The 11,467-nt window shown below is 39.9% G+C and overlaps 1 protein-coding gene across 2 annotated transcripts in view; it reads left to right on the plus strand.

The window, feature by feature from the left end:
• Positions 1-11,467, plus strand: part of LOC117954598 (double-stranded RNA-specific editase B2-like) — a 55,711-nt gene that overhangs the window by 17,283 nt on the left and 26,961 nt on the right. For both annotated transcript variants that reach the window (XM_034888529.1, XM_034888530.1), the window contains exon 2: positions 1,648-1,794. In XM_034888529.1, coding sequence (XP_034744420.1) covers positions 1,689-1,794 — 106 coding nt within the window. In that variant the 5' untranslated portion in view covers positions 1,648-1,688. The remainder of the gene's footprint in view (positions 1-1,647; positions 1,795-11,467) is intronic.

Consider the following 11,467-nt stretch of genomic DNA (forward strand, 5'->3'; position numbering starts at 1 on the left):
AGTCCTCAAAAAGCCCTTTAACGTTATGGGGACCAGCATTTTGGTCCCCACAAAGCAGTCAGGTCCCCATAAGTATACCGTTTTCACAGTTTTTGTTCCCCACAAATGTAGCTATACCTAGAACACACACACACACACACACACACACACACACACACACTTCAAAAAATGCAAGTAAAAACAGTTATATGTGGCAGGGCACCTTTAAAGGAGAAAAAACATCTGTGAAGGGTGTCTCCCGGCTGACGACCCTGCAGCTGGACCAAAAGACACTGGCTGAAGTGCGTCAGGCAGAAATGACTTGCAGGTGGTCTCACCTGTGCAGCTCATGTACATTGAACTAAGTATTAAAACTTATTACTATTCTTTCAAATATTCTACTCAATGTGTTCTGTATGATTTCTATACACAACTTGTGTGGGTTTGGCTGCACAGCATGTTCTTCAATTTAACTATAACACAGCAAATGCATGCATGAAATCAAACATACATTGCTATATTTCTTTGTTTTATTCATTATAATTTAAGTTCATCTTGCAGCCTGCAGACACAAGCAGGAGAGACACATGAGATGGGAGTGTTGCATGACAACAGAAGCTCAGTGTTTCTCCCGCTGCTGCAGAAACAACACAGCTGTCCTTTAATGTTTAATAAATGTGTATAAGTGTGTTAACAAAGCCTATGACATGCAGTATTCATAACTGCTAGACGCACAACACAGACATGTGGTACATATGTTTGTGTGGCCAGTGCAGAATTGATAAGATGATGATTGTTGTAAGATTCAGATTCATGTTATTTAGATAACCGCTATGTACTTTGCTTCTTTTCTCCTAACACACTCATATGAAACAAACAGTTTTGCAAACAACAAGAGCATCGGCCCCTAAAGACTTAATGTATATTTTCCTGTTTGTATAACTTCAAGGGTTTCAATTTGGGTCTCAGCGTGTTTCTAATTGAATCATGTTGGATTCCCACTATATCTGTGGAAATACGTGTGTTTTATGCTTGTTTCCTTGTGTTTTTATCAAAGTGTTTGCACCAAAGTGCCATATGACGTGTGATTTTGGTGTGATGAAGAGCTTTTGTTTTTGTTTGTCAGTATGTGTGTATGTTTGGGGTGTATTTTTATTTTTTTATTATGTCCCCTCAAGCTATTCTGTAACTGTTTTGTCCAATTGTGAATGTATTGTATTTATTTTTTTTTGCCTTTAAGGACCACCTTGAAAACGAGATGTCACATCTCCAGGGATTATTCCTAATAAAGAGTTTCACTCTATTTGAATGAAATAACCTTCTTGTGAATAATCATAGGGAACCCAACATGCCAAGCCCCCTGAGGGATTTCTGGGTTTCCTTTCCTTTTTTTTTTTTAAATGTAACATCTCTTAAATGTGTCATTGTTTTGTTTTGTCATGTGCAAAAAAGAAATCCATATCACAAATCAAATCCACAGACTCACGCCGCTGTACTGGGGCTAAAAACAGAGGGACTTTGTGTCAGTGATGCTGAACCAAGAGCTCTTCCTCCCCTCATGATGTCACAGTCAGACCAGCTGCTCGCCTCCTGAAGCGCCTCCCGCAGCAGAGCTGCACCCTCAGTCCTCCCCGAGACTGGTGCTTCAGACAGGCAGAAGATAGGAAGAAGCAGCAGAGGAGGAGAAGAAGAGGGGGGAAATCTGTGGAATGGCACCGGTGCATGGGACCTGCAGCGGGAATATGGAGCGGTCGGAGCGCAATCTGAAGGGAAAGTCCAAGAGGAAGAGGAGGAGGAGGAGGTGTAAAGGCAAAGGTTAGTGCAGCGGGCAAAGGGGACGCGACAATACCAACATTTATATTAACGTGGGGGGTCTACAGTGACTTTGTTGTGTCAGATTTATTTTAATCTTTAAAACAATCCTCTACAGACAAATTTTCACTGTCAAACACTTCATTTTCTGCATTCTGGTCAAATTTTTTGCAACAATTTGCATCCATATATGCTGCAAACGTCCTTATTTAGGTAAAGGAAATTGTAATAGGTTATTGGGGGGGGGGGGCTGGAGTGGCCAGTTTTGGATTACACCTATTTCTACATGTTTCATCTATGTATTCAGAGACTTTATTTTAGTACTTTATGGCTTGTTCTTTTCATTCCAGTATATTAATATTATGTAGGCTCATAGTTGAGCTTTGATATACACGGTACATTACATTAACTTAACAATAAGAGCATTCAAGAAGACCCGGGGGTCCGTCAGGCTGCAGGTCTTATCTGGTGTGCAAGTCAAAGATCTCTGCATCCTCAATCTTATAGCAAGTTAAGTTTGAAGTTTAAAGTGACAGAATAATACTTTGTGTTTTGGAGGCAGAAACGATTTATAGTTTCAATGCAGTCTCATGTATTGTGTCAAATCCTAGCAGGAACAACTTCAAGACACTTCAGAGAGTAGGTCTAGACCAAGCTCTGTTATTTACAGAGACCTAACAATTCACTTGTTTTGGTGGAACAAAGTTGTTCTAGTCATGCAACAGAAAACTCAGATTGGACAGATAGTCTAGCTAGCTGTCTGGATTTACCCTGCAGAGGTCTGAGGACCAGGTAACCATAGTCCTCAGATTGGACAGATAGTCTAGCTAGCTGTCTGGATTCACCCTGCAGAGATCTGAGGACCAGGTAACCATAGTCCACAGAAATACACTGGAGGTTAGAAGGACAACACAAAGACAGAGGAAAATGACAGACATCCGGCCGAAATTAGTGAACGCCGGTAGTTGAACGTTGTGTCAATGTCTTCATGAATACTGACATTTGCACCATAAAAGAAAAGTCACAAAATGTCTCAAAATATCTCTGACGCTTAAAATGTTACAAGGCACGAACCTCCAGAGCCCCCGGTTATAATGTGTCCCCCCCAATGTTGAAACAAAACCTCCTCCCTTGGAGCAACTGATCTATTCATCCTGAAAAAGACCAACGGATTAAATGACAATGAAAGTAGTGGTTAGCGGAGTGAAAGGGTGACTATTGGGTGAGAATGTGTATTTGCGTGTATTTGGTCTCCTGCGTGACTTCTTGTGTGTCTCACGAAGCTGAAAGCGCTGTCCCTTTCCCTCTCTGTTTACTCTGTATCATGTGTGTGTGTAAAGGCAAAGTCTCACCATGAGCCCTGGTTAATCACAATTACAGTCGTCTGGGCAACAGGTCGTCCTTTTAGGATTAAACTGGCATTGTCCTCCGCATGCTAATCTGCAGTAAACGCTGCAGATTACTCCGTGATGCCTTTTGCATTACGTCCAATGGTTATTCAAACTGCGCTAAGCCTATTCCACTTTCATTGATGACCCATTGGCCCTTTTTTTGTACATCAGCGCTGGAGTGAAAGTGTGTCCTCTTCCTCAAATCCCACTGTTTTAGGGCCAGAATGCACTCAGCTAATGCCTCCAACAATCAGATGGACTTCAATGCCAGCTGTCCCAGCAGAAGGTGGCATCTTTTTCCTCAAATGGCAGACGTCTCTGTTTGCAAAAGAGAATGCACAGCAGTGGGAAACATGGCTGCACTCCCTCTTCGTCCAACAGTTATTCAACAGTGCTTGAAGTTTCTCTGCGTAAACCCCAAATCTCTGGTTGGACGTCTCCTGGCTCCCTCGCTTGAGGCGGACGTTTTTTATTCTGCCCCGAGGAGGGAGGATTGAGACGGGATCTCTGTGAAGCAAAGGATGCATCTCACTTCTGTTAAATAGATCCACGTTGCCTTCACTTGCTTCCCCTCCTCACGTCTTACTCCGTCCCACCGAAGAAGCACGGGAGAGACGCAAGGAAATAAAGCAAGAAAGGAAACAGGGAAATCCTTTTCCTCTGAAGCGTCACATGAATTTGGGCGGAGTTAGCAACGGCTTTCAGCTGCACGGCTTCCAGGGAGGCTGCTCTCTTGTATCCTCGATCATAGCTCCTCAGTGATCCCTCCTCATTCCTCACTCCTCGGGGCAGTATGAGAGCTTTGAGACGGCCTTTTACAAAGGAGGGCCAGAAAACCCAAGCTTTATGTGAAAAGAGTTAGCATTTTTCGGCCGTGTTAGTATAGACCACCGCATTTAATCCCATATCATCATTTGGTATGCATGTTTATGTTGGCATTAAATTTTAAGTTCTGATATTATTTAGGTTCATACAACAGTTTGAACAGCGTATTGTAGATGGACTAGGCTACAGTCATGTTTCTATTTCCTCTTATTCCGTTATAAAGTGCTGGAATACACGTATAGTATGAAGTATAGAAGTATGTAAGTTGGATGAGAATCACCTATAATTTATTAAATATATAAATAAACCCTTGTTCAGTTTTTTTATGACTTCTTGGGTCTTCACAACAGTTTTATTTAAGTGGAACACAAGCCACAAAAAAAAGACACTTTGCAGACTAAGATGTCTGGGAGCATGGTCAGACAGTCACTACGACTTCAGTCTTTAGTGAAACACCTCAACATCGTCAAAAGATTGTTCGTTTTCTTCTACTCGCATGACATTTCGCCCCTTTGCCTTCGGTTTATTTGTCGACGTTTCGGTCCCAGGGAAGCCTGGTGGACCCCAGACCCTTGTCAGTTGTACCTGAGAGTGGGTCTCGGGAACGTTAACTCACAGCTCATTTCCAAAGGAACCAATGGACATCGCTCTAATGGTCCTTCAACCAATCAGACCAACGATCCGTGTAACGTAGCGGCAACAGCAGCATAAACGGGTTGCTGCACTTTGGTGGCCGTCACGTTGAATGTAAACAAACGGCTGCTTGCTCACATCAGTTGGGATTTGCGCCTCAATTTGGGGAAATTGGAAGTGGGCTTGAATGGGCTCTTGGCCAGACGGACGTGCAGAGCAAATCTCAAAATTGCCAGAAGTTTGTAAGTTTTCCCAGACTAGTCCCTGGGACCGTTCTCAACGCCTGATGTGTCTTCAGGGGATTTTATTCCTTGCACTAGAAGGGAGATCAAGCAAGTGCTGTGTGTGTGTGTGTGTGTGTGTGTGTGTGCATGTGTGTGTTGATTTCATCTCAAACTAGAAAACTGCATCCCAGCCAACATCTGGTGAGGAATAAGACAGACAGCCCGACTGACCAAATCCTTATTTTTAGGGTCACAACGTCCTCTGACAAAATCCACATGAATCCAGGTCAATGTCTTTGGCTATGTTGACATTTAAAATGAGTGATTCCCAGAGAGGTCATTTGAACTGAACTGACACACACCCAACGGCTTATTTCATAGTTTTGGAAAAGCTCTGAAACATACAGCTGGCGTTTTAAGATTTGTACGTATTAAAGCGGAGATCGAGCATCACTAAACGGAAGAGTGACGGTTCTATCTGAACCCTGTAACTAACTTCTGATAAATAAATAAGAATGAATTATCTTCACAGAGCATTATTTTCATCTGACGGTCACACTTAATCCAGTTAGCACGGCAACAGCTCCACTCAGTTGAGCCAATCAGATCGATTGTTTACCGTTTGCAGACAGTTTGCTAGAGAGAACCACAGTGAGAGAAATAACAGCATGGGGAGAAGCTGACATGCACCTCTCTGGCTACAGACTGGGTCGGAGACGGGTTTTCTCTGCTGGGTCTGACCAAAACTACACACCTTGACCACGTTTGGATCCACGTGCAGCTGTCAGAGTCAGCTTTTTCCACCGTGAACATTATTAAACTAAGTACAGATTATTTAATTTATTTATTTATTTGTATTACATTTCTTTGCATTTTATACGTTTTACTTTATTTTTTTTAAATGTATTTATTTATTTTATTTTTATTAAATTTCTTTGTATTTTATGTATTTTATTTTATTATTTTTTTAAATGTATTTATTTATTTATTTTATTTTTATTACATTTCTTTGTATTTTATGTATTTTATTTTTTAATTTTTTTAAATGTATTTGTTTATTTTTTTTTTTTTTTACATTTCTTTGTATTTTATTTTATTATTATTTTAAATGTATTTGTTTATTTTATTTATTTTACATTTCTTTGTATTTTATGTATTTTATTTTATTTTATTTTATTTTTTTAAATGTATTTATTTATTTATTTTATTTTTGTTACATTTCTTTATGTTTTATTTATATATTTATTTTTAAGGACAGCCCACATTCATTAACATTTCTGTAAATGTGCCAACTAAACATAAAGTAAAACAGGGATGAATTTTGGTTGAAGGTCGTCTACGTTAAATATAACTGTTGTTTGAAATAAAGTTAAAGAAGTGTGTCGGCTACTCTGGAAATAGAAAACAAAACTAAAAAACGTATAGATAAAAAAGAGCGAGCAACGTTGTTTTACCAACTAAACACTCTCTCTCTCTCTGTTAGGAATTAGTGGACAAAGTCCATTGAGTAGGCTACATAATGAAATGATTTTGTTAATAAGGATTTATCTCTTTGACCAGATGACGGGATGCAGTTGTTGCCATTTGGCCGTAAAATCCCCTTCTGCGTGGCTGTTCAGTCCAAATTTAACAGTCATTAACTGGCATTCGTTGGCTGTAAAATCCAGTCGGAGAAAACATTTGATTGTCCCGCTTTCAGCGCGGATTACACTTCTCCGACATGGATCAAACATCTGCTCTCCGTGACGGGCCTGTCAGTGTTGTTTTTTCTTTCTGAGGACATGTCACAGGCGTTTGGACATGTCGGTGTATTGGATGCATTTCGGATAAGTGAGCTCCGTCGTGCAGTCAAACTCAGTGGGGCATGTCAGTGTGCAATTTCTCTGATGGATTCTGCAATCTCCACACTTCTCCGGGGCTCCGGCTTCATGGAACCATTAGCAATATGGTCTGTGTGCCCATTTAACTTAATTGCAGGGATGCTGAGCGGGTAAAGTGCGCCACTAACTCTGCCGGGGTCAGGGGTCCCGGGTCCCGGGTCTTCTGCAGCTCAGTGTGAGGGGAGCTGTTGCTGCCCGGGTTTGAGTCTTGATCCCCAACTGGGGCCGAGTATGCGACACATCGTCACATTCAAACGGGGAAAATCTGAACTTTCTACATCGTATTTGAATACTTTGTCTCTTTTTCGTTGTTTCCTCCTGTCCATCTCTAATAGGAACTTTAGAGGAAACAGAAATATCCCAATTAATGAAAACTCAATGAGACAGTAAATCCTCTACAGGCGTTTGCTGACTTTCTGACTTGGGTTTATCCAATCCACAGCTTTAATTAGTTGTATCCAGTCATGTAGCAGGAGATATCACAATTAGGGATTCGCCATTTTCCAGAAAGCGTATGCGCCAAAGTCCAAGGTCTGAGTTTGTTTTTTAAGATTTTGCCGTTTCGATTAACATTAATAATATAAATACTTTGAAATGCGCATAAAAACACATTGATGGAAATATATGACTAGTGACGTGGGTGAATTTGGGCTGAAACGCAGATAATCGAGGCAGATAAGTACGGTTCAAAGAGTTACTGACAAAGTGGAGATGTACAGTTAGAGAGATACACAGTTATACATAGATACAGAGATATAAACTCACTGGGAAACAAGTCCAAACAGAAGTGATTGAGAATCCAAAAGGTAAACTCTTAGTCTGTAAAGGGACTCAAAAAGTAAAATGTCATAGTGGAAAGAATAAACATAATAAAAATAAACAATCCCTCCTACTGAGAAGTAAAAAATTGGAAATTAAATGGCATTAAATGGAAATACATGATTGAAGTACAAGTATCTCAACTTTGTACTCAAGTCCAGTATTTGAGTACGGGGACTGTTTTTTTGTGAGTGAAAACTTCAAAATGATTGTTGAAAGCCACTTTTTACGCACTTACCAAAACACCAGTAGATTAACTGGAGCAGTAGGCGGATGAAGGGCCTTGCTCAAGGGCACTTTAGTGTTAATAATAAGGGAGGGAGGGGTAAGCGCTACTCTTTTATTGTTCCTTTTTTAGATTTTGAACAGTGACTTTCCATAACCTGCTTTTTAAATTTATTTATTTTTAGACACAGAATAGACAGAAAACATGATTATCTGTACTTTGTGAATGGATTTCCATCCAGTCGGTCTGAGAGGTTTTAGAGAAATAGCTGTAAGTTCTATTTAATGGTCCTCTCATTACATTTGGTCATAATATCCCAGTGACACACACACACACACACACACACACACACACACACACACACACACACACACACACACACACACACACACACACACACACACACACACACACACACACACACACACACACACACACACACACACACACACACACACACACACACACACACACACGTCAATGGGTGCTTTCTCAAACAAGCTTTAATAAATAAAAGAATGCATTTACTTAATTTATGCTTCTCAGCTGAGAGGGTAAATACTGATTTTGACAACAAAATCAATGCTTAGTTGAAATGGGGGGAGAAAAAAAAACACATTAATGAATTTTAACCAGTGTAAAGTGTTCAAAAGTTATGTTATAGAATCCAAATCAGCTTTATTTGCCAGATATGAGGACACATATGAGGAATTTTACTTTGGAACATCGTTGCTCACAATGCGCTTTTTACAAAATAACCAAACACCTTATACACACTAATATATACATAATATAAATGTGGAGCACAGTGCAAAGGATGCTGGGATAAATAGTATAATGTTATTATATTACAACATGAACAATATAAACACTATGAACAGCTCTGGAATAAAGAATACAAATTATGAATAAATTACAAATTACCGAGACATGAGAATGATGAGAATTACATTGATGTTCTTCTTCTTTCCTTCAATAACTAGTTGCACAGAGATAAAAACGGTATGATTCAGTCCCAAATTAATGAGTTTACGAGACACTGCAAGGCCCCCGTTGTATTGGATTGCGTTGAACAATCAGTTTGTCTTCTTATCTTCTCCTTCTTGTTTCCCAATTGGGAAAGGGTGCGACCAATTCGGCCCATCACAGTATACGAGGATGTGATTTGGGTATTTTTTTGTTGCAACAAGTATGCATAACTTAGAGTATAAGTATCGTTTTTGAATGATTATTGATTAAAGATGGACATCGGTGGGAGCAGGGTTCGAACCTGCAAGTCCAACGCCTTAACCACCCATCAAGTGACGCCAACTAGGGGATTTTTTTAAACTCATCTCTGGCCCATGAACCCCAGGGAAACAGTGTGTATGTTTATTATAAAACAATAAGAATATTGTTCTTTTTGTTAAGCTTGATTTCAAAACATTTGAAATGATTACCCCTCTGAGGTCTAAGGGCATTTTAACATGTCTTCTTGTATTCACCTTTATAGGGTTTTGCATGTATCAGTGTAACAGCAATATGTTCAAAAGCATTGGAATAGGAGTTCACCTCAGATTCTCTAAATGGGGGAACCAGTGCAATGTGCCTACTCACGTCAAAGCTGTCTTTGGGCCGCGGAGATCGTGACGGGGAAGCCGGAGAACTGGCAGATGTGGGGGCTCCCCGCTCCATCTCCAGAGCCTGCACCTCCAACTCCCGATGTCTCACCTCAGCCTCTTTAATTTGCAGCATTAGTCTCAGCTCTTCTGTCGTTAAGCTTGCCTGAGCCGCAAGGTCTCGAGGTGGATTCACACGGACTGGGGCAACAACACCAGCCCCGTTCACCCTGATCTCCCTCTGCAGGAGTCAAGTCCCCAAAACAAACCTCTTTCAGATTGCTGTGCACAAAGGAGCTCCTTCAGCTCCTGCTTTTTAAGACTGGATGGTACGTGCACATCATAAAAGTTCCCCACCAAAATTAGATCAGCCTTTTTACACTTATTCAATTTATCAACCGACGGACTAGTAGCAAAATCCTCCAATGTAAAGAAACTGCCATCAAGACAAAGAGCCCCAGGAAACAAAAAAAAGAAACAAACACCAGCCAACACGACATCAAAAAACTAAAAAATGAACGGACGAGCCCCCAATTTATGTTAAGACCCAATGTCTAGAGGTAACCGAGATGTACCCCCCCCCCACGCACACACTCTTCCCACTCCCAATCAAGGCCAGAACAAAGAATTGCAAAGTAGTAGTGTCTATTTAATTCAGAGTTGAGGTCCCAACAAACAAAAGAACTCTAAAAGCGACCTAAACTTTTCCTAAACCAAATCAACATGCCACGAAAAAACAAAGCTCTAACCTGCGCTTCTACAAGAAAAACAGGAGAAAAGGTAACAAACCAAAAAAGGACTTCTCCCTCCTACCACACTGCTACTGGTAGCCAAAACTAGGGGGAACCATTACTTACATCATCTTTAAACACATCACTCATTTATGCAGAGGCACATGTTTGGATTTGGCAGAGTGAAGAGAGAGAAGTGAAGTTCTTGTCTGATGGGACCTTAAAATGGCTGCCGTCCTCCTGGCGACCAATCAGGAGACAGCAATCACCTCTGCTGAACCAATCCGGTGTGCGCACCTGGTCTCCATCATCTGTAGTAGAGGAGCACCTACTATAGCAGGGTGAGAGACGTAACACCAAAATAACCTCAGGGTTATGAAACTGCTCCCCGTGAGTTTCATGTCAAAATGTTCAGTGACGCCCAAAAGTCTTCCAAAGCGATGTGGAAAAAGAGAAAATTTGGGGCTAAAGCACATATATTTCCCAAATCTCTGGTGAAAACAAACCTACACTTGTTTTGGAACTTGTAAACTTTTGGAAACAGGTTCACAAAAGTAGCATGTATAAATAAAATAGTAAATAAAATTAACTTTTTTGTTTAATTTATTTTTTCACTTTACTTTTTTTTTACTTTTTTAAAAACGTTTTATCAAACCTTTTTTTTTTTTTACTTTTTTTTACTTTACTTTTTTAAAGTATTTTTTTTTACTTAAAAAAACAAAAATTACTTTCTTACATTACTTTTATTTTTTTGTTTAATTTATTTTTTCACATTACATTTTTTTTAAAACTTTTTTTACATTTTTTTCCATTACTTGTTAAAAGTATTTATTTTTTTTACTTTTTTTAATTACACTTTCTTTTTAATTTACTTTCTTACATTACTTTTATTTTTTAGTTACATTTATTTTTTTTACATTACATTTTTTGTACTTTTTTTACTTTTTTACTTTTTTTACTTAAAAAGCTGCACTTATCATTACATTTCTGCATATTTTCTTACTTGTCTTGAGACAACAGCTGTGATGGCCGAGTGGTTGAGGCATCGTACAACCAATTATTGCTCTTATCTAATGTGTCTTTTGCTACATTTACACGTGGCCGGCCATTTAATAAATAGCCATTTCACCCTCTCCATTGTCAAAAATAACATCGTGCACAGCTGTCAGTTTTCAGAAAAGTGTTTGTTTACACGAACCTGTGTTCATATGCCGTCAAGAGCATGCCAAACCTGTAGGTGGCAGTGTAGTGAGAAGCTCAAGCCCACATTAGCCATTTATGGCGTTTTTCCACTGCTGGTAACAGCTTGCCTCGGCTCGCCTCGGCCCGCCTCGGCTCGCCTCGGCCCA

The sequence above is a fragment of the Etheostoma cragini genome, chromosome 12 (genome assembly GCF_013103735.1).
Source record: "Etheostoma cragini isolate CJK2018 chromosome 12, CSU_Ecrag_1.0, whole genome shotgun sequence".
In the NCBI taxonomy this organism is placed as follows: Eukaryota; Metazoa; Chordata; class Actinopteri; order Perciformes; family Percidae; genus Etheostoma; species Etheostoma cragini.